The 23,963-nt window shown below is 44.8% G+C and overlaps 1 protein-coding gene across 5 annotated transcripts in view; it reads right to left on the reverse strand.

Annotated features, from left to right (window-relative positions):
* The window catches only part of GAS7 (growth arrest specific 7), a 154,523-nt gene that overhangs the window by 23,059 nt on the left and 107,501 nt on the right, over positions 1–23,963 (reverse strand). For all 5 annotated transcript variants that reach the window (XM_032775183.2, XM_075072020.1, XM_032775181.2 and 2 more), the window contains 5 exons: positions 19,872–19,961; positions 16,270–16,385; positions 13,652–13,726; positions 4,410–4,488; positions 3,028–3,156 (listed from right to left, as the gene is read on the reverse strand). In XM_032775183.2, coding sequence (XP_032631074.1) covers positions 3,028–3,156; positions 4,410–4,488; positions 13,652–13,726; positions 16,270–16,385; positions 19,872–19,961 — 489 coding nt within the window. The remainder of the gene's footprint in view (positions 1–3,027; positions 3,157–4,409; positions 4,489–13,651; positions 13,727–16,269; positions 16,386–19,871; positions 19,962–23,963) is intronic.

Genomic DNA, 23,963 nt, shown 5'->3' on the forward strand with positions numbered 1-23,963 from the left:
GGTGGCTGGTTGGGGTCCCCATCTCCAGCAGCTGCTAAGGGGGGGGGGGGATACTACCACCCCCAATTTGACAGATGTGCACCCGTGTCATCAGAGGAAGGGCTGCTGCCCTCCTGCATAGTGCAGACACACTGGTAAACTGAAATCTGGTGGCCCAGAGTGAAAGAGGTTTCCCTGTGATGAAGGGAGACCCTGCAGAGAAACTGGCAATCTGGGTCAGGTCTGGGGCTTGAAGGGAGATGGGGCACTGCAGGAGGGAGGGAGAAGCCATGGGTCTAAACTTTCTGTCTTGGGGCGCAAGAACAGGTGAAATTAAAAGGCGGAAAATTCAAAACTGATAAAAGAAAATACTTTTTCACACAATGTGTAATCAGCCTATGGAACTCACTACCACTGGATGTCACTGAGGCCCAAAACTTACCAAGATTTAAAGAGGGATTGGACATTTTTTATATTACAAAAATATCCAGAGTTGTTATAGTAAATACTAAAAGGAGAGAATGTTGAAAGGAATGCAAACCCTCTGCTACCAGGCTTTGAGTATGAGGGCTTAAGAGGAGACTTTCATGGGGAGTCATTGCCCCACATCTGCTAGTGCAGGGTTCTGGCACTTCCTCTGCAGTGGCAGGTGCTGGCCACTATCAGAGAGAGGATCCTGGACTAGATGGTCCTCAGGTCTGATGCAGCCTGGCAATGCCTACATACCTATGCCATGTAAGTACAAGGCTTGGGGTGTGTGCCACAGCTTCTTGCCCATGCCCTCGCCTCTTGCAATGGGTGAGAGTAATTACAGGAAGGGAGGTCCAGTGGCTATGGTACTGCACAGAAATGAAGGGAATCTGCTTTCAATTCCTGACTCAGCCCCAGGCTTCCTGGGTGACCTTAGGCAAGTTCCTCAATCTATTCTGTGCCTCAGTTCCCCTCTGTAAAAGCAGGGATAGCATTTCCCTGCACCACAGCAGTGTAGTAAGGATAAAATTCATGAATGATTGTGAGGCACTGACATTACAATGATGAGAGCAGTGCAGACAGTCCAAAAATATGAATCATCCCCAGTCACCAACGGAGCAAGCCAGACACTCAGCCCTTGCAATACTGTCCACTGGAAAAATACACATTGTTGGAGAACTGGGCTCCTTCAATGTGCCAAATGAATTCATATACAAAAAGGCTTTCACAGTGCAATTCAGAATGAGTTTAAATTCTACAGGCTGCTTTATATCAGCCTGTTTCTGTGTAGCAGAAATAAAATATAAAACTAGACAACCAGGGAAGAAAAAGTGTATCTTGGACAGCAAGCAAAAAAGAGCTCAGTTTACCTGCTCTAGAAAAGGGCTCTTCAGAGTCTAAGCATTTAAGACCAGGGTGGTTAAAATCATGATTAAAAACTGATTTTTAAATTCAAATCCTTATTTTTAATGTGTTGATCAGGTTTTGTTATTTGCATGGAGCTTGTTCTTTATTGTCTTATTATTTTATAGTCTTCAATTGTGAATGTGGATGTCTTGAACTTTTCTTTAGTTTTCTGATTATAGAATTTCAGGGATTTTTTTCTATTTTCTTTCTTTCTTTTTCTTTTTTTAACAATTTTAATTTGAAGTTGCAGTAACAAAATTTTAAATTAGTTTTTCCAAAGCCTTAATCTGATGTAAATGAACCATTTATTTGAAAAATCAAGCGATTTAAATGATTTAACTCAATCACCTTGATTTAAATTGCTCCATCATGTTAACAGGCCTAATTACTGCCACTGTACATGCAGGTGAGGAAACTCTAGGCACACATTATCATGTTACCCACCTGTAAATACATGTACCCTGTCTGTACGCACAGTTGCTGAGGTTATCTAAACACACAAGTTAGACGTGTTTTGCACAAGCAGTTGCCTGTTTAGTTAAAAATCAGGCCAACATTCTCTTGCCCCCCGTAACATTATTGGCGATTTTGACCTAATTTGGAGGCTGCTATTTGTGTACGTGCTGAGTTACACACAGACATTTTAGTGCTGGAATAATGGCTCTCTACATCGACTTCACAGGCAATTATTGGTGGGTTAATTTTGCAGCTTTGAAAGACTTTGAGGGAGGAATATTTGGTGTTGGGCTTAGCTGGCCAGGCCATAAGAGGCAATTGAAGCTGATAGTAATGGAGCCTGGCAGAGGGCTATCTCCTTTGTCTGTGTCATGCTGAGCAGATGCCACCCAGGGGGTCTGTATTTGTTTTCTGATCCATTGATTTAATTATCCCTCTGGATAAATGGTTGGATAATGCTTGCTTCAGACATAAGTCTAAATAACTTAGCACAGCTGGGGAAAGTGCTTTCCATGTAAGCAGTGCAGACTGACAGTTTTCCATGTACTGTGTCCCTGGCTGTCTGGGAAGGCCATGTGATGTGCACTCCAGCATAAAGTTTGGTTCCTGTGAGAATGCTCAGCAGGGACTTAACAACCAACACCTGGATCATTCAGCAATATTGTGTTTCGGCTTCATACAGGACACAAACAGTACTGGCACCTGGCTTTTCCTGACCTTTCTCCAGTCAGAGAGTCACTAAGGAGAAGGGGTGGAATGCAGAACAGGGATTGAGGCACGACCTTAGGTGTCTGCTGAAGGTGTGTGTACAACTGGCACAGGCTTTGCTGGTGACTTTAGATTACTCATGTTAGATTGACATCCCTACTAGGCCCTGTCTGGCTAATGTGGCCACGGAACATCCATCAGGATGGATATTTTCACCTAATGCCATAACAATATATTAACTTAGAGAGTGAGAAGGTTTGGGTTAGAGACACAATTCAATGCAACAAAAATCTGTCCAGACATCACACTGCCTCCCTGGTTTCCTATGAATCACCAGAACAGAACAAGACTTTAGGAGCTTAGCATAGGAGACCACGCACAGCCTCTAGCAGAGTCCTCTCCTGTGTAGTTAGAAGCTGAAGAGAAGCATTCCATGAGTTGTTTTTTCTTGTGTCCCAGATGAAATTATCCCATCAAAGCCCACTCTGCTTCATTCTCTGCTCTTACCTTTTCTACTGCTGTGTAGCGACTGGCCAGCTGCTTCCGTAAATCCGCAATGTGATGATCATATTTCTTCATGTCTTTCTTAAAGTTCTCTCTGAAGTTGAGCAGTGGTTTCTCCACCTCACTCTGGAGCTGGGAACGACAACAGAAGGGGCATTGGGAAGTGCTAACAGCCAACCGCTGATCAGGAGCATAACACGGCTGGATGCAGTTAGCTGTTTCTCCTGGAAGGCTTGCTCACAATGGACAAGAATGCAGTGCTCATACTTAGCCAGAGATGCAATTTTAGCAGCATGATGGCAGAACGGGCTAAGGATCTTTCCCTTCCCAAAGAAAGCCTGGAGCAAAGCTGCCTCCACCCTAACCCATCAGTTGAGGGAGTGTAGGAGAAATTTCTCCAAGGTCACAAAATTCTTAAGCTCTTGCTATCCTCTCTCACCGGAAAGCCTGAAACCTTTAATCTCCTATAGAGATACTTGTAACAGCCACCATCACAGTGCTTCGCACACAGGTAACGAATTTATCCGGCCCATGCTCTGGGGGAACAGTGCTGTTATCCCCATTTTCTGATGGGAACTGAGGCCCAGAGAGAGTGAGTGACTTACCCCAGGTGATCCAGGGAGCCAGTGGCAGGACCTGGAATTAAACCCAAACCTCCTGTGCCTTAACCACAAGACTGTTCCTGCCCCAGCTCGAAGGAGGCAGGAAGCTGCCTCTCCCAAGAGCAATGCAGGCATCACAGTCACACCCTGAGTTCTCCAGTGAGCTGGGGACACACAGGCTGTCAGTGCATCCCTCACTGCAGGTAGCCTTGCATGACAGTGAGTGGGAGGAAAGGAGAGAGTGAGACTATGGCTCTGCCTCTTTCCCTTTGCACTGGGAAATCTCATGCTGCTTGGACAGAGGTGGCTCTGTGCTCCACTGAGCAAATGGCCTGCAGTGTTTTCCAGCCCTCTCATCAGGTGTGCAAGAGGCAGGAGGTGTCTTTCCCCACCTCCCCCCCATATAACCCTGCACATGAGCTGGTCACACATTGGCCTGTGAGTTTGAATCCTGCTGCTACTGCTGAGGCTATGGGTCCCCTCTGCATTTGGAGTTAGTGTCCTTCTCTGTAGGACAGGGTGATAATAATAATACTCCCCTCGTCTGACTTTTGGGGTCTCTTCCCAGCTCTGGCAGCAGACTGGGGTCTAATGGGTTAGAACAGTGTTTGCAGAGAGCATAGGCAAACACGCAGACTTGATAGATTTCCTTAGCGCTCTCAGATGTTTGCCATTTGGACCACCTGTGTATGTTCATATTTTCCTTATTAATATCCCCAAAGGCTAGACTACTACCAAACTCCTGGAGAATGCTCTGTGCGAACAGAGGAGCTTGCAGATTACCTTAGAGGAAAATTTGAGATGAACCTCTGCCTCATCTGCCAGACTTTTCTTCAGCTGGGCCCAGGCCTCTCCTAGGGTGCTGAAAAACACAATGCATCACTGATTAGTGCCTTGATCCGTGACTTGTACCCATGCACAGTGTAGAACTGATAAATGAAATTGTTTTTGATTGTTCACTTTATTAATGTAACTTCTGTTCACCATTCACTACACTTGCCTACATTGTAACTTCTGTTCACTGTTTGCCATATTGTAATTCAAACCCCATTTTAAAATGCTCACTGGGATTTCGCATTGCCATCTTTTAAGAATCACTCACAACCTTCATTTTTGCAAACGCCTCTGTAATCTTATTAGTTTAGTTTAGTAGGTGTGACTGAGGTATTGTATGGATGATGAATCGAACTCCAGCCCCAGCCCTGTCCCTGATGAAATAGAGTTCAAATCCCACCGGCGAAAAGATGCAGACAAGACGCCCTAACAAAGTAAGAAAAGTCCATCCTAAAAAGAAAGGTACAATAAAGAAGATCAAAGCCAGGTCCAGGCTGAAAGTCACGCCTGCAATTGACGGGTGATGAATCACCAAACCCAGAGGCAGCTTGACACAGCAAGACCTATAGATTCTGGATTCAAACTAAAGCCTACAAAAGGGATGGGTGAGATGAGAGACTTTGGAGGGTAACATTCTGCTGCCAACATGGAAGGGCATCGGTGCAGGCCCAGCAGAGACCCAGCTCACCCTTGTGCCCAGCTTTTCTGCAATGTGTGTGTGTGTGGGGGGGGTAATTAGGTATAATGGTGTGTATAAGGATTAAGATATTAGTTATCGGTCATAAAACAAATTGTTATTATAATAATCTTGCCCCCTGAAAAGATCCTGTGTAGTTTTGTCTGTACAACAATAGCCCCCACCGGAATTCATGAGACAACCTTTCATTTGTGCAGTGTACATTGTTATCAGCCCCTGCATTTTATCACGCTCAACATACTGATGTATGCACCACTCAGCTACTACAGCTTAATCAATCAGACTGTTGTCACCTCAAGAATTAAGACAGTAATACCAGTTCACACCTCTCACGTCTCAGACACAAAGACCTGGACAGCCCCCTCCCAAAAGAATTCCCTCACACTAACTAATGGAAAATGTATAACTTTCTATCATCCACAATGTTTAGAATCCCTGAGCCTGAAGACCTTGGAAACCCTGTGTACAAAAGTGGTTTAGCTACTTGTCTGCTTCATAGCCCTCAGTTCTGTCTTAAAGACACCTGCTGCCGAAAACATTGTCACATCTCCAGGCAAATCCCGAAGTGCACACGGTGTCCCACTTGCCACAGTGAAAATGATGGAAATAAAAGAGGCTATGGAAAGGGACCTCCAATTACAGGCAGTCAAGAGAGCAACAGTAGCAGAGTGTCCAGAAGGCAAAAAGCCAAGTAATGGTAGGAGCAGATTAATATTTTCAAATTAATGATGAACTGAGTGTGCAGGATGGACAGGGCTGGTGCAACCCATTAGGCGACCTAGGTGGCTGCCTAGGGTGTTAGCATTTGGGGGGGCGGCATTTCGGATCCTTCGGCGGTGACCACAGCGGCTGGATCTTCGGCTGCCCCGGTTGTCGTTGGCATTTAGGTGGAGGGAGCTGGGGCATGGGGGCGCAGGGAGGGCCACCTGCGGCAAGTAAGTGGGGGCACGGCATGCAGGGGAACCGCCCCCTGCCCCAGCTCACTTCTGCTCTGCCTCCTCCCCTGAGCATGCCGCCCCGCTCTGCTTCTCTCCCTCCCAGGCTTGCGGTGCCAAACAGCTGATTGGCATCGCAAGCCTGGGAGGTGGGAGAAGTGAAGCGGCGACGGTGCGCTTAGGGAGGAGGCGGAGTAGAAGCGAGCTGGGGTGGGGAGCTGCCGCACGGCTCCCTGAGCTGGGGGGAGCTGCGGCGGGGGTGTGTGTGTGGTTCAGGGTGGAGGGGGAGAGCTGCCGCGGGGGGGGAGGGGTACCTTAGGGTGGAGGCAGGGGGGCTGAGAGCTGCCACAAGGCTCAGGGCGGGGGGGCATAAGGTGGAAGTTTCGCCTAGGGCGCAAAACATCCTTGCACCCGTCCTGAGGATGGAATCATATTTTGAAGCCACAGAGCTGTTGTCGCTGCCTCACTACATAGGATATTGTGCAAGAAATTCATGCCTCACACCTGGGCATCGACAGCTGTCTTAGATGGGCTTAAGAGCGTGTTTACCAGCAAGGAATGAATACACAACTCTGCTCCTTGAAAGATGGGTGTCAGAACCACTAGCTGAAACAGACTCTTACCACATGAACTGCTCACCCCACCATAGGAAAGGTGAGAGTCGACTTACATCTTCAGTGAAAAGCAGTACTTGATTACAAGGGATACTACTTAAACTTTTGGGAGGTCAGTGCCCTGCCTGATCCAAGAAGCAAGTCAGTGACTGGCACTTTGGCATTCTGGATGCTGCATTCACTAACAGATCCCAGTTTGCCTCAGAAGATTTCAGGGAATTTGCAGGCAAATGGGAGTTTGACAATCACACCTCCTCCCCAACATAACAACAGAGAACTGGTAATGCGGAATCAGCTGTGCAAATAGCTAAAACCGTTACCCAAGGTTGTTTTTTCTGGTTAGCATTCCTCACTAGCATTTTTGGCACACAGGAATATCCCACTACTGGGGTGCCAAACAGTGCATCACAGGCACTGATGGGACAAAGGACCAAAATCTTGCTACCAATGAGGGGAGACCTGCTGAAGTCAGAAGGATGGAGATATGGCTGAGAAGAAATGGCCAACAATAAGAGAAAGCAGGCATTAGAGTAAGACAGGTCAGTCAAGGACCTACTGTGAGGAACTAGCCATTAAACAGACACCAGAAGGACTGGACTAATGGCCTTGTGAGGGATGCAATGGCACCCAAGTTATAAGAGATGTCTGTGCAAGAGGGACAAGTGGCAGAAGGAACATGAGGCACTTACAAGCCAGCAGACAACACCCAGAGAGAGCCTGCAGGCATACTGAGATCATCACAGAATGGAGAGACAGAAAACCACCAGCCAAGGAGACTCCACAAAGGTACAGTTTGCTAAACTTGGTGAGTGGGCCCAGGGAACAGAAATAGATCACTCCTGGAGTGATCACCTGTTGAGGAGATCAAACTAGATCAAAATTGTGTAACTAGCTGGGTCTGGACAATACCCAAACTCAGTTATGTGTTAGCAACCTCTGGCCAAAGGGGGACAGAGTGGAAGTCAATTGCTGGTTTCTAACATTTATATTAAATGTTTGTAAAATAAATAAGATGTATCATGAACTGGACTCAGAGGGCCATTGTTCCCTGGGGGGGCTGTTACTGAGGGGACATCAGGGAAACAGGCAATGTGGAGGACTTAGGCTGGAAGCCACCTGGACAGAGCAGTGCACGGGGTTAAATAAAGTTTTCCTTGTTCAGATTAACCTGAATCCAGCTTCTCTCATTGTGAATGAACTCTTGAATTTTTCTAACTTTTCTGTTTGTTTTTCTCTTTGATTTTGTAAAGAATGAACTCTTGGCCATGGGTAGTGGGTGCAAGAGGACAGCTGTGTTATTCACTATATCTAGGTGCAGTGGGTTAGCAGTGACCACTCCCCCTCTGGGTCATTGGAAGGCCACTCCGCCTCACTACGGCATGGATGTAGCTCACAGTCGGGGAATCAGCCGAGTCACTCTTGCCCCGTAGTTCTGGTTGACAGTTGGACAGAGTGATAGGCTGTTAGGGCCTCTAGCCTGCAATCGTGGCAGTGAAGGGTCTGTGACTTGGATCTGTACTCCGGGCCGAGTGACGAACAGTTAAATAGTCAGGGTAGGGTGATCCAGAGTCCGGTTCTCAGGCCTACACTCAGGGCTGAGTGGCAAACATATAGTGCAGAGTCCAGGCCCTTAGTCAGGGTGAGGCAACAAGTCCTCTGGGCTCAGGCCAGGGTACAGCACCCAATTGCAGGCTAGGGGAGCTCAGGCAGGAGTTAAAGCACCCCAAACACTGACCAGAGGAGCTCAGGCAGGAGCAGAGCCTAGTGTCCTCACTTGGAGGACTGTAAGCGGATGCAGGCCCTCTGGCCTATGGAGGGGGAGTACTGCCACCCCAGGGGTGGGATGGCAGGGAGGATGGGGGGATGCCCATCTCCACTGCATCCCAGCCCAGGGCCCTAACAGTGGCAGAGGGGGTCCGCCACTGGGTCAATAGGGATCTGCCCACAGCATGCTGACCTTGTCACAGGCCAGCTCTCAACAAGACGGTTGTCTCGCTCCCTTGGACTACTTCCTATCTCCCCCAGGAGCGAACCTGGGTCCATAAGGGTTCCTCTGGGTCATCTGGGTAGGAATTCAGTGGCAGTCTCAGCAATGATGGCCAGTCCTCAGTGCCACAGGGCCTGCGGCAGTCTCCCGGCTCGGGAGCAGGCAGGAAGCGTCTGGCTCCTTCAGCAGCTGCAGCCGAACTGAGCTCCCAGATCTCCCTTTTACACTTCCAGTCCTGCCCCCTGACTTCCAGTGGGAGGGGTGAGCAGGCCTGGTTCCACCCACCAGGGCTCTATGAGTGGTCCCTCCCCCTCTGGGTCGGTTGGAGGCCACTTCGCCTCACTACACTTGGTCTCCTGCTTGCTAGAATTGCAACCAGTTTCGTACCATATTTCATCTATGGACTTCTTAAAGTTCTTTCATATGACTGGTTCTGTCTCTGGGAGGTTAAGGAGTGCCACAGGATTAATGAGCGATGCTGGACCTCTCTGCAGGCTTGTGAGGGCTTGAGAACTTTATTTATTACTCCCAAAATCTAGTACGCCCCATGCTGGGCTGGGAAGCTCCCCCAGAATCTGGAAGCCAATCATGGATCTGAGGAATTTGCTGAGCCAGTCATATTCTTATCAAACCTTGGCCAGACCTCAGCAGTTCACAATGTGTGGACCAAGCATACTTCTGATAGTATTCATTCCCCAGTAGTAATTTCCCCAACAATCAGAGCTTGCTACATTCTGCATTAGTCTGCACCAGAGGGGTGCAAATTCTAAAGTGCACTAGTGTGACGTGCACTAACTGGCCTGTGTGGACCCTGCTGGCATACACTAAAAGTTCCCTGTTTGAAATGGGACTATTTTAACATGCACTAGGGAACTTTTAGTCTGTGCCAGCAGGGTCCACACAGGCCAGTTAGTGGGAGATATGCTAGTACGCACGAGAATTTACACCTCTGTACTGCACTTTGTAGACGATCCCTCATTATTTCGAGGCCTCACATTTTTCAGACATCATGGGAACAAAAAACAAGTAGTGACAAGAACTTGCTAAATGGGACAAACATCTAATTTTTCAACTCAGAATAGAATGGGCCAATTCAGCTAGGGTTTGGAAAATACTATGCTCTGTCTTCAAGCTGACATGCCAAGCTGCACTCTGAATGGACATTTTCTGCAGATTTTGTTGAGACTGAAGTGCTGAAAGCCCCTTATTAGAAATGCAGTGACAACTTTAACTACAGAGATGCCAAAAGGTCTCAGTCTCCCTATCTGTAAAATTGGGATACGGATCCTCACCCTCTGTTGTAAAGTGTTTTAAGATTGACAGATGAACAGTGCTTAAATGTGCTATGGAGAGACACAGCAGCTTCTCTTTACTTAACACTGAATTTCATCTTTCATTGTAAGCAGGAATTCAATCTATGGATTTGTTTTTGTTTCTGTATGAAGATAAGTGTACCCTCCCCAAATTTACAACACCTACTCTGTGAGTGAAGGCTGCATTTCTAGAGGATTTCAAGTAAATCTAGTATTCAGATGATGAGTACAAATAAACTAAAAATGTTTCCTTTATGGAATGCCTCTAGCTGCTCTAAGTCTGCCTGTAGGAAGGTCCAGATTTCTGACCCACATAGCAATACAGGTGGTACACAAGTCTGATAGATCCTGAATTCTTTCTCAGAACAAAGACATTTTTGAATCCATAAATGAGACATGGACTTCATGCCAGAGGAGGCAAGCTCTGTTCACTGAAGAACATCCAGTTTGCTATAGCTGTTTGAACTCTGTGAGCAGCCTAGGTAGATGAACTCATCAGTGCTCTCCACAGAATCCAACCCTACCTGCACGGAACTTTAGACTTCCCCCAGAAACACACACCACACACTGAATCTGCACACAGATGGCAGTCCTGAACTGGAACAGCTGCTGCTCAGCTTGTAATCAAGATCACTGTGAAGTAGAAGGAAGCTCTCTGTGAAGCTGTGGAATCTCTCACTGCCAGTAGAAAGGTGCTGGGTCATGTTAGGTCACAGATAAGAGATTTCCCATAACTTGGCTTTCTTTTGTTTGAAGTGTTTGCCCGGGGGGCTGTCAATGCTTACCTACCTTTAAACTAGGGCTGTCAAGTGATTAAAAAGATTGTAATCTTTAAAATCACAATTTTAAAAAATAATCATGATTAATCACACGATTTATCACACTGTTAAACAATAGAATACCATTTATTTAAACAGCTTTGGATATTTTCTACATTTTCAAATATATTGATTTCACTTACAACGCAAAGTAGAAAGTATAACGGTGCTCACTTTATTTTTGACTACAAATATTTGCACTGTAAAGAAGAAAAGTACTTAATAGTGTTTTTCAGTTCACCTAATACAAGTACTGTAGTGTAATCTCTTTATCATGAAAGTTGAAGTTACATATATAGAATTATGTACAAAAAAACCCTACATTCAAAAATAAAACAGTGTAAAACTTTAGAGCCTACAAGTCTACTCAGTCCTACTTCTTGTTCAGCCAATCACTCAGATAAACAAGTTTGTTTAAATTTGCAGGAGATAACGCTGCCTGCTTCTTGTTTACCCTATCACCGGAAAGTAAGAACAGGCATTCTCGTGGTGCTGTTGTCGCCGGCATTACAAGATATTTATGTTACAGATACGCTAAAGATTCATATGCCCCTTCATGCTTCAACCACCATTCCAGGGGACAAGCGTCCATCCTGACAAGTTTTGTTCAATAACTATCCAAAGCAGTGCGGACTGACACTTGTCATTCTCATCAACTGAGTCAGATGCCACCTGCAGAAGGTTGATTTTTGTTTTTGGTGATTTGAGTTCTGTAGTTTCCGTATCTGACTTGCTCTTTTAAGACTTCTGAAAGCATGCTCCACACTTCATCCCTCTCAGGTTTTGGAAGGCACTTCAGATTCTTAAACCTTGGATAAAGTGCCGTAGCTATCTTTAGAAATGTCACATTGGTACCTTCTTTGCGTTTTGTCCAGTCTGCTGTGAAAGTGTTCTTAAAATGAACAACATGTGCTGGGTCATCATCCGAGACTGCTATAACATGAATATATGGCAGAATGTGGGTTAAACAGAGTAGGAGACATACAATTCTCCCCCAAGGAGTTCAGTCACAATTTAATTAACGCATTAATTTTTTAACAAGCATCATCAGCTTGGAAGCATGTCCTCTCGAATGGTGGCCGAAGCATGAAATGTCATACGAATGTTTAGCATATCTGGCATGTAAAATACTTTGCAATGCCAGCTACAAAAGTGCCATGAGAATGGCTGTTCTCACTTCAGGTGACACTGTAAATAAGAAGCGGCAGCATTATTGCCCGCAAATGTGAACAAACTTGTTTGTCTTAGCGATTGGCTGAACAAGAAGTAGGCTCTAAAGTTTTACATTGTTTTGTTTTTGAGTGTGGTTATATACAAAAAAACCTACATTTGTAAGTTGCACTTCATGATAGAGAGATTGCACTACAGTACTTGTATCAGGTGAATTGAAAAATACTATTTCTTTTGTTTGCCATTTTTACAGTGCAAATAGTTATAATAAAAAATAACAATGTAAAGTGAGCACTGTCTACTTTGTACATGGCATAAAACTGAAATCAATATATTTAAAATGTAGAAAACATCCAAAATATTTAATAAACTTCAGTTGGTAACCTATTTTTTAACAGTGCGATTAAAACTGCGATTAATTGCGATTAATTTTTTAAATTGTGATTTTTTTTTCAGTTAATTGCGTGAGTTAACTGCGATTAATCGACAGCCCAACTTTAAACCCTGTGGAAGTAGAGCAGAACTACTACAAGGTTTGAAGAGGATTTCAATGCAAACAGTCCACTCTGTGAGAAAGAGTCAGGCTAGCTGTAACCCTAATAACGCGAGATTTGTAGAAGCGAGGATGGTGTGAGGCAATGGGAAAAAACTGTGTGACCTTGTGTTAGATATGGAATGTAGACTGTAGTCTAAATAGAAGTGAGAAAAATAAGATATCAAGATGACCTATGTATAAACAAAATGCAGCTGTTGCTTATTATTGTATGTAACAAAAGGTATAAATGCTTGCTGTAACTGTTTACCTGTAGAGAGACCTGCCTAGGAGGGGGAAACCCTGTGTCCTAGCGCACTCTCCCCTCTATACAATTGCTTGAGAATAAAGTATCTGACTTTGCTGCACCCAACCAGAGAGTGAGAACTGTTTTTTTCTCTAACAATCCTTTAAAATGTTTTTTGTTCATTAAATGAATTATATTACAGTATAAGGATTTATAATTAGAGACCATTAATCGTGAAACGAACTCCTAGCACCCCTATACTCTAGCCCTCAAAAGATTCTCCTAGTCTTCTCTTGAACACATCTAGTGATGGGGCCTCCACATCAGTGATTTCTGTCAATGGCACAGAAATGTGCTAGTGCAGGGAAACTAAAGCAGTGCACATGAGCCCTCCCCTGCGTTCTTTGGCATATCACTCCTACCTCCTCCCCAGGGCAGACACAGTGCAAAGGAGAGAAGGTCTCTCCTTTTGCTCCACTGGAGGAAAGAACCCAGGATTAGAAGATGTTGTTGCATCTCCCTCTCTCGTGATGCTACTGAGTCCCCTGAGGGACAGCAATCAGAAACTTCATTTAATGTACTGATCCTTCTGTGATTCCAGAAATGCAGTGCTGCCATGTGCTGAACCCCAAGAATTGCTGTAGTTTAGAACAACTATAATACTAAACATAAATTATTAAAATTTTTAACATTTTGCACAATTGCTCTTAAAAACATACAGGCCCTGTCAATCAATGGACAACTGCTCCAGAAGGTTCTAACCCCCCACTAACAGAGCCAGGATAATAGGCTGAATCATCCATTGCTCTATGGAGGGCCTCAAGAAAAGAACAAGTGCCTAAGTTAGGGGAAATGCCTTTTGTGAAAAGGCTCCTTACCCTTCTTCTTGAGCAGCCAGTGAGTTCTGAGACAGTTTGGACAAGTTCTTGGCATATTCTTCCTCAATCTTTATCCTGCAGAAAACAGACAGCAGTTGGACGAAACCACCACATGGCAAAGTAAATCATCAGATTTTCCAGTGGGGCCTTACCCATGAGTGTTTCTTTTTATCACCTATTATAATCAACTTGTGGAACTCACTAATAAAATATATTGTTGACCCATAAGAATGGCCATACTGGGGAAAAACAATGATTCAGCTAGCTTGGTATCCTATGTTCTGACAGTGGACAGTGCCAAATGTGTCTGAGGCAATTCTGAGTGATCCATCCCGTTGTCCGGTCCCATCTTCTCACAGTTGGACGTCTAGGGATACCCAGAGCATGAGATTGCATCCCTTACCATCTTGGCTAATAGCCAATGATGGATCTATGCTCCATGAACTTATATAATTCTTTTCTGAACCCAATTATATTTTGGCCTTAACAACATCCCCTCGCAGAGAGTTCCAAAGGTTGACTGTGTATTGTGTAAAGAAGCACCTTGTTTCAAACCTGCTGCTTATTAATTTAATAAGGTTCTTGTATTAGGGAAGGGCTAAATAACACTTCTCTATTCATATTCTCCATATCATTCATGATTTTATAGACCTCTAACATACCCTCCCCCAAGTCTAAAATGAACAGTCCCAGTCTTTTCAATCTCTCCTCATATGGAAGTTTTTCCATACCCCTAATAATTTTTGTTGCCTTTCGCCACATCTTTTCCAAGTCTAATATATCTTTTTTGAGGTAGGGCAACCAGAACTACATGTCGTATTCAAGGTGTGAGGTACTATGGATTTATACAGTGGTATTAGAAGAACATAAGAACGGCCATACTGGGTCAGACCAAAGGTCCATCTAGCCCAGAAGCCTGTCTTCTGACAGTGGCCAATGCCAGATGCTTCAGAAGAAATGAACAGAAATGGGCAATTATTGAGTGATCCCAATCCCTGTTGTCCAGTCCCAGCTTCTGTTGGTCAGAGGTTTAGGGACACCCAGAGCAGGGGAGCATTATGAAATCTTTTGTTTTATTATCTATCACTTTTCAAATGGTTTCTAACATTCTGTTAGATTTTTTGACCGCAGTTGCACATTAGTGGATGTTTTCAGAGAACTATCCACAATGACTCCAATTCTTTCTTGAGTGATAACATATTTTTTCCCAATGTGCATTACTTTGCACTTACCAGCATTTAATTTCATCTGTCATTTTGTGGCCCAGTCACCCAGTTTAATAAGAGTCCTTTGTATTTCTTCACATTCAGTTTGGACTTAAATTTCTTGAGTAATTTTGTATCGTCTGTACATTTTCCCACATAGTTGTTCACCCCTTTTTCCAGATCATTTATGAATATGTTCAAAAGCATTCATCCCATTACAGGTCCTTAGTGGACCCTGCTACTTACCCCTCTCCGTTGTGAAAACTGACCATTTATTTCTACCTGTTGATTCCTATCTTTTAACCAATTACTGATCCATGAGAGGACCTTCCCTCTTACCCCATGACTACTTACTTTGCTTAAGAGCTTTGCTTAAGAACCTTTGTCAAAGGTTTTCTAAAAGTCCAAGTACACTAATCAACTGGAGCACCATTGTCCATGTACTTGTTGAACCCCTCAAAGAATTCGAATAGATTGGTGAAACACGATTTCTCTTTGTTTATTCTTCACCAACATATCCTGTTTATCTGTGTCTCTGATAGTTCTGTTTCAGCCAATTTGTCGGGTACTTAAGTTAGGCTAACTGACCTATAATTTCCAGGATCACCTCTGAAACCCTTTTTAAAAATTGATATTACCATTAGCTATCCTCCAGACATATGGTACAGAGGCTGATTTAAGCAACAGTTTATATATCACAGTTAGTAGTTCTGCAACTTCACATTTGAGTTCCTTCACACCTCTTGGGTGAATACCATCTGGTACTGATGACTCATTACTGTTTAATTATCAATTTGTTCCAAAATCCCCTTGACTGACACCTCAATCTGGGACAGTGTCTCAGATTTGTCACATAAAAAGAATGGCCCAGGTGTGTGAATCTCCTCCACATCCTCTGAAGTGAAGACCGATTCAAAGAATTCATTTAGCTCCTTGCAATGGCCTTATCTTCCTCGAGTGCTCCTTTAGCACCTAAATTGTCTCATATTTCAAGCATGGAATTTCTATCCATAGAGATTCTATGGTACACTTTGATTCATTCAAGATTTTCACTTTATTTGACTCTATGGTTTCTTTCACATGTATTGCCACTCCCCCACCAATATAACCTATTCTGCCATTCCTATATGTTTCATACCCTGCTATTACTGCATCCCATTGATTATCCTCATTACAGCAAGTTAAGTAACTCACAAATCTTAAAGAGACATGAGAAGTCTACAGCTAATAGATGCACTGAAGGAGAACATTTTTTCGCAAAAATTGGAGAGTTTGGATGGATAATGATGAAATTAAACATCTGTATGTGTTTCATAAAATATGCACAACTTCCAGAGTTCAGGCTATGTGCTCGACTCATGAAAATAAAGTGATTACAAGAAATATTAAATTCAACAGAAAGCTTCCAACTACCTTTCTCGAACAAACTCTGCCATTTCTTTTTGCATTTGTTTCCCCTTGAGTTGCTTTTGGAGCAGAATTTCAAACCCCGATACAGTGTTGTTCCCTTGTGGATCCTTCTTATCAGCCTGGAAGAGAAATAGCAGCTAGGATGTGTACAACACAAGACATGTCCTGGCTCCTAGAATCCTAACTACAGCAATGCTGCCAAAAGATGGCATTCCAGGGGTGGGAACGGCTGCTTTTCTTTGCAGGAGGCTCCTCCTGGGATCTAAGCTGCTGATCAGAACATTAAAAACACTTTGAAATGTGTCTCGGAAGACCATTAAATGACTTCCTCCCCTCTGCTCAGCATCTACTCCATCAGTGCCTGATAGAATGTACCCAGTGTGATAGCCTTTTCAGTGTGTAAAAGACCACCTCATTTCATGGGCTAATAATAATGCCATTCATTCAGTCTTTCAATCATTGTTTGTTTTGTTACTTGGCCCAGTTCATCCCTAGGATAATTCCATTGACTTTGGAGCAGTTTGGAGCCCCCTCTCTCTGTTTCATTTTCACCTTTTCTCTTTCCCTCTTCCCTACACTTTCGATTAATGTCTAGTTCCACCCCCCATCTCTCTAGGGCATAGGGGACATTTTAAGAATTGCTATGATTTTGCCTCACTGCGCTGCATGCTGTACTCACATATATAGTAAAGACTGAAGTAATCAAAAAGCAAGATGATCGGGGCTTGGATGAGAGTTTTGGCTGTGATGACAGGCCGGATCCTGGAGAAGCTGTGCAGGAAGAAGTGGAAGTGATGTAGATCAACAGAGAGGGCTGAGGCAAAGATGGAGTTAAGGTTGCTAGTTTGAATGACAGGAAAGGTGGTGGTGCTGTCCATCATGACAGAGAAATAGGGAAGATAGAAGGGCTTGTGGTGGTGGTGAAAACAGGAGTTCCATTCTGGCCAGGTCCAGAGCAGAGAGGTAGCTCTGCGAGTCATCAGCATGAAGAGAGGACATGGGCTGAATGCTAGCCTTGGATGATGGAGATGTGAGTTCCCATCTGCTCTGCCTCAGACTCCATGCGTGACCTTAGGCAAGACCCTTAGGGCCATATTCTTAAAGGTGTTCAGGTGCCTAAAGATGCAAAGAGGCACCTTGTAGAATTGTCAAATGCATCAGGGTGCCTAACTCCTATTGATGTAAACATCTTTGGAGAAAGCTTTAGAAATCTGGCCCTACCTCCCTTAGACCCCTTTGGAAAGTCCAACCTTAGGGTATGTCTACACTACAGATGCTACAATGGCACAGCTATGGAGCTGCAGCTATGCCAGTGTACACCATAGTGCAGACACTTGCTACAGCAGCAGAAAGGGTTTTTCCATTGCTGTAGTAAATCCCTACCATTGAAAGGCAGTAGCTAGGTCGATAGAAGGATTCTTGTGTTGACATAGCAATGTCTACATTGGGGCTTAGGTAAGTTAGTCTCTCAGGGTGTGAATTTTTCACACACCTGAGGGATGTACCTAGGCAGACCTAAATGTTAGGTGTAGACCAGGCTTTAATGTTTCTGGGCCTCAGTCCATATCTGTACAATGGGGATAACAGCACTGCCCTACCTAACAGGGTATGTGAGAATCAATACATTAAAAATGATTGGGTGTTCAGATACTGTTGTGATGTCGGTCTCACTTATTTACAGCTTTCAGTGTCTGTCATTTGGACACCAGTAATAGCTTCTCTCACTGACCAGGAGAGGCCTCTGTGTCATTCATCATGTTGGGGGTATTTTTCTCTAGCTCCACGCCATCTGAGCTACGCCACTGTCAGCTGTTACTAAATCTGCTGGGCAAACTCTTTCTGTAGTTCTATACATGGCTCTGAGCATGGCCATCCTCAGGCAATGGCTGTTCTATTGTGGGCATCACCTCGGGATCTATTATGCCAAATGTCACTTTGTAGCTCTGAATAATGGTGGATAAGGATAATCTTTATTGGAGCATGTCAAATAATGGAATTTCCATCCCACAGGGAATGCTGAGATCTTTGAAATTTTGTTCTGCCTCAAGTGGGGACTCAAAGCTGAAGTCTCTACATTTTTCATAAATGAAATATTCTGAAACATTTCATTCATCATTTCAGCTATTGTGTTCTATCATAAATGTAAAATGATAAAGTCAAATAAAACATTTTGATAATTTCCGATTGAAAATTTAGATGAAATTGATTTGCAACCCGAAAACATTTTGATTTGGTTGAGCCAGCATTTTCTGACAGAAGTTATGTCACCAGCTGTACATCTCCTGCATTTTGGCATTCAGCTCCTCAGGCCGGCACCACTTCCCAAGATTGTTGGGGATAGGGGAAAGACAGGGACAGGGAGGGTACTGCAAGCTAGACATGTTTTCCATTCTTTGGTTCTTGTCCCCAAGACTTCAGCTGGAGCAACGCTGGCTTTGTACTCTGCATATCTGTTAGCTGACCTGCAGTGCACTCAGATTTACATCCAGGCGATTCCCAGGTAATGTTTGGGGGGGGCTTCAGACGTCAGTGTCTTAAGTATTTTCCACATGTTCTTTTTTTCTGGCGTTAAGCTTGACATCAGCAGAATGTGATCTGCCTCATCTCCCATAGTACAGAGGGGGAGATGATGGCCCCAGTCCTGCAACTGGTTCGGCAAAGCATCAGTCCCTATCCTGGTGCTCATCATAATTATTAGCAAGTCCTGATACAACATGAAACTGCTCAAACTGGCTTATCCTCTTCGGCCAGGCTGATATAACAGCAGAGTTTCAGTTCACTAGAAGGGTTACAGGAGATACTGACCCATCTCCCTTCACAAGAATTATTGTGTGTCTACAAAAGCATTCTTTTAGGGGTTTCCTGCTGTTTCTTTACCATTTTTTGCTCTGCCTCCTGTGTGTGTCTTGCCCCCTCCTTTCTGAGGCTTCTTGCTGCTGCTGCCGTGCAAGTATTTTCTGATTGACTGAGACTCCTCTCACTGGAGTTTGGACTTTTCTCTGCCCTCCCTACCTGCCCGTCCAGCTGGAGCTTTTCCTGCCCTCTCAGACTGTCTCTGTAACCCACACACTTTTTGGGTGTGGGGCTCTGTTCCATCTAGTGGCACCGAGACCACTTACAGAGAGATTAATGAGTCTGCTCTACAGTCTTAGCTAACAGCCATATCGCTTTTAGCTCATGCAGTAGCAGCTCATGCACTAAGCTCCAGAGGTCAGTGGGCAGGATTGAACGTTGGACAATGGAGTCTGTTGGAGTTATGTCAGCACCTTAGCTGCTCCCTCTCTCCTCAGCGCAGCCTACTCTGGTGGCTGAGGCTGAGGCTAACAAACACACCACTCTCCCTGCAGGAGCGATGTTCCCTCCCTTGAGCCTTTCCCTTGTTTTCTCTTTGTTTTGGAGAGCACCTCTACCACCACACCATGCCCTTTATTAAAGGCCCTGCAGAAGTGACCAGCAGAGCTGGTGCTGCTCCTTGCAGTGTGTCTTTCTCAGCACCTTGCCACACTGAATTCTGATTTGCTTTGTAACACAAACCTAGCAATTTGCTCTGCTCTTCCTGAAACTCAGAAGCTGCAGCGCGTGGCATGTGGCTGGCTGCTACTTACCCAGAAATAATCACAGTAGCTCCATTCAGTGGGTTTCAGCAACTGCTGTTCTTGCATTGTGTCTGGGTGGGGAAAAGTCACGCAGTTTATCTGCAAAAAACAAGCAAAAGGCCTGTCAGACAGGGCAGGTAAAAAACAATGAAATGCTAGTGAATTAATAAGAAGCAAGTGAGTGAAATTTGTGTGCCTCCAAACCAATATGTCTAGGTGACGTGCGTCTCACTGTCAGAGAAGTAGCTGTTCAATTTGCTGAATTATAGACAATGATATTTGGAAAGACGCAGAGGTAGTGATGCTCGGATGAAAGCAAATATGGTCCCCATTTCCAAAACACAAAAGAAGCCAGATTCTGGCAACTGCCATCCAGTGCGTTTAACCTGTATCTCTAATGAAACAGATGAAAGGAAAACTACAAACATCTAAAGAATAAACAGAACCATGAGAAACAGGCAGCACTGAGGATTTTACGAATTGCACATCACCTCAGCCACACGTGGTTACTTTGGTGTTTCACAGAATCACATTTTTTGTTATTCTTATTGCACAGGATAATTTACATGTGCCCAAAGAGCATTCAAATGAAACCCCCAATCCTGCCAAATGCTCTATAGGCCACTCTGAAGTCAACTAGGCTTCATGTAGGTGCCCACACAGAGCAGTTTCCAAGACAGCGGCTATTGCACAGCAATTAACAGCAACTAAGAAAGTGCAAGGAAGGCCAAGGGTTAGAGCAATAAAACCTAGCAGCTTTTTTAGAGCTTGTCTACACTTGAAAATTAATTCCAATTGAGGTGAGGTGTAAATGCAAAACACAGTCACTATTCTGGAATAACCCCATATGTGAATACTCTTATTCCAGAATAAGAGCTCCTTGTTCCTCTTTAGTTTAATCCACTCTGAAAGCAGATTAAGTGCAACAGGAACAAGGCGCTCTTATTCCAGAATAAGAATGTCCATAAATGAAGTTACTCAGGAATACCTAATCTAAAATCATAGAATATTAGGGTTGGAAAAGACCTCAGGAGGTCATCTAGTCCAACTCCTTGCTCAAAGCAGGACCAACACCAACTAAATCATCCCAGCCAGGGCTTTGTCAAGCCAGGATTTAAAAACCTCAAAGGATGGAGGTTCCACCACCTCCCTAGGTAACCCATTCCAGTGCTTCACCACCCTCCTAGTGAAATAGTTTTTCCTAATAGCCAACCTAGCACTCACACACTGCAACTTGGGACCATTGCTCCTTGTTCTGTCATCTGGCACCACTGAGAACAGCCGAGCTCCATCCTCTTCGGAACCCTCCTTCAGGTAGTAGTGTGCTATCAAATCCCCTTTCACTCTTCTGTTCTGCAGACTAAATAAGCCCAGTTCCCTCAGCCTCTCTTCATAAGTCTTGTGTCACAGCCCCCTAATCATTTTCGTTGCCCTCTGTTAGACTCTCTCCAATTTGTCCACATCCTTTCTGTAGTGGGGACCCCAAAACTGGATGCAATACTGCAGATGTGGCCTCATCAGTGCTGAATAGAGGGGAATAATCACTTCCCTCAATCTGCTGGCAATGCTCCTACTAATGTAGCCCAATATGCCATTAGCCTTCTTCGTAACAAGGGCACACTATTGACTCATATCCAGCTTCTCATCCACTGTAATTCCCATGTCCTTTTCTGCAGAACTGCCGCTTAGCCAGTCAGTCCCCAGCGTATAGCAGTGTGTGAGATTCTTCCATCCTAAGTGCAGGACTCTGCACTTGTCCTTGTTGAACCTGATCAGATTTATTTTGGCCCAATCCTCCAATTTGTCTATATCCCTCTGGACCCTACCCCTACCCTCCAGCATATCTACCTCTGCCCCCATCTTAGTGTCATCCACAAACTTGCTGAGAGTGCAATCCATCCCATCCTCCAGATCATTAATGAAGATGTTGAACAAGACCGATCCCTGGCACACTCTGCTTGATACCAGTTGTCAACTAGACATTGAGCCATTGATCACTATCTATTGAGCCCAATGATCTAGCCAGCATTCTATCCACCTTATAGTCCATTCATCCAGCACAGCTGATCATGGAGACTCAAGGCCACAAACATGCTCCAGAATGGAGTACACAAGAGATGGTGGATCTTATTGCTGTGTAGGGAGAAGAGTCTGTGCAGGAACAGTTCCGATCCAGCAGAGGAAATGCTGACATCTATGCCAAGACTGCGCGAGGTATGGGGGAGAAGGGCTACGCCAGGGACACACGCAGCAGTGCCGTGTGAAAATAAAGGAGCTTCGGCAAGTGTACCAGAAGGGAGGTGAATAGTTGCTCTGGTTCTGCCCCACAGACATGTCACTTTTATGAGGAGCTGCATGTGATTCTCAGCGGTGTTCCCATCATTACCCCAAAAGGCTCTGTGGATACCTCCAAGGAGCTCTGCATGACCTCGAGCAACAACGAGGAGGACATTGCTGACAAGGAAGAGGAGGAGGAGGAGGAGAATGTGAGGCAGGCAAGTGGAGGATTCCCGCTCCCTGACAGCCAAGAACTGTTTTTAATCCTGGAGCCCATCCCATCAGAGGACCAGTTGGTGGTGGAGCGTGATGCCAGGGAAGGCACGTCTGGTGAATACACATTGCCAATCAAACTGTAGGGGTTACATGCTATTATTTTTTATGCTTAATCTCAACAAAAAAGTAGGTGTAGTAGGTATCAGTGGCCACTCTAGCTACACAGAGGGTGCTCTCCGAAAAAAGACTGTTTATGGGTATGGGGATGGCCCCGGAATCCTCCATGGAGATCTCTAGGAAGCTTTCATGAAGGTACTCCACAATCCTTTGCAGAAGGCTTCTGGGAAGGGCTGCCTTATTTCATCCACCATGGCAGGACACTTTCCCATGCCACTCCAGTATTACCTCTGCTGGCATCATTGCATCACACAGCACTGTAGCGTAAGGACGAGGTCTCTACCCAGACACTTGCAGCATTTGCTCTGTTACTCTCAGGAGAGTGATAGCGCATAGGGGAGAAATGGGGGAAGTTTTCAGTGCTAACCCTTAAACCGCAAACAATTCAACAAGTAATTCACCCTGTTTGGTGAAATCTGGGTCACACAACAATGCTTCCCCAAATGTGCCATGGTTGTGGTTGGAAGAGATAACCGTGTATTGCATTGAAAAAAAAAGGGGGAGGGCAAAAAAACCAAACTATTTGGGGGCTTTACACCGGTGCCTCTCCTCAGGTTGCTAGGGGAAAGGGAATCCAGGGATGTCTTCACAAAAGCAGCAGCACAAAACCTCTCGCCCACTTCTCGTGTCCTTACTCACCATGGCCAGAACAGCAAACTGACTCTTGCAGTAGCCAGCAGTTGTGATTACATTGTAGTTTGCAGTGAAGTGTATTGATAGGTGGGTTTTTTTAATTAAAAAAAATTAACCTTGCACCAGAAACAATCTATGCACTGTCAATGCTACCTTGGTGCTTTGCATTCCTTGCAGCTGAAAACTAGTCTGTTGACGCACACTAGTACAGAGACGTTCCCAGATTAAAAGGTGCAATAAAGAAGACTTGGGAGGACATGTTCAATGAGTTAATGTATGCCCCCAGAGTGACAAGATGGAGCTCAGAGCATGGAGGATTGCACTGTGCGAGAATCTGGACATGGACAGGGAAGACAGGACAGCATGCAGAGAACAACAGCAGGAAGAGATGCTGCGGATTATGAAGGAGCAATCAGACATGTTGAGGCCTCTGGCTGAGGTTCATGAAAGGCAGCTGGATGCTAGAGTCCCTCTGTAGCCTATGCCGAATCTGCGGCCATAATCGCCTAGTTCTACATCCTCCTCCCCCAAATGTCCTATGAGGAGGGGGCGGGTGAATTTGGTATCCCTTGCACTTAACACCAGAGGAGGGTACATGGACCAGAATGCTCCCATTCCCAGACCTCTGAGAGTTACTGTAGTGGATCTGTAAGCAAACTTTCCTTGTTTCTTGCACCACAGTGTTATCAGCGCTTTTGCCTCAGGTTATCTTACTTTTCTTTGCTGTCTCTGTGTGTTTGTGTGCATAATAAAATTTAATAGATTGAGGAGAAAAGGCTATTTTTTCATTTAACACCC

Source organism: Chelonoidis abingdonii, chromosome 13 (genome assembly GCF_003597395.2).
Source record: "Chelonoidis abingdonii isolate Lonesome George chromosome 13, CheloAbing_2.0, whole genome shotgun sequence".
NCBI lineage: Eukaryota > Metazoa > Chordata > Testudines > Testudinidae > Chelonoidis > Chelonoidis abingdonii.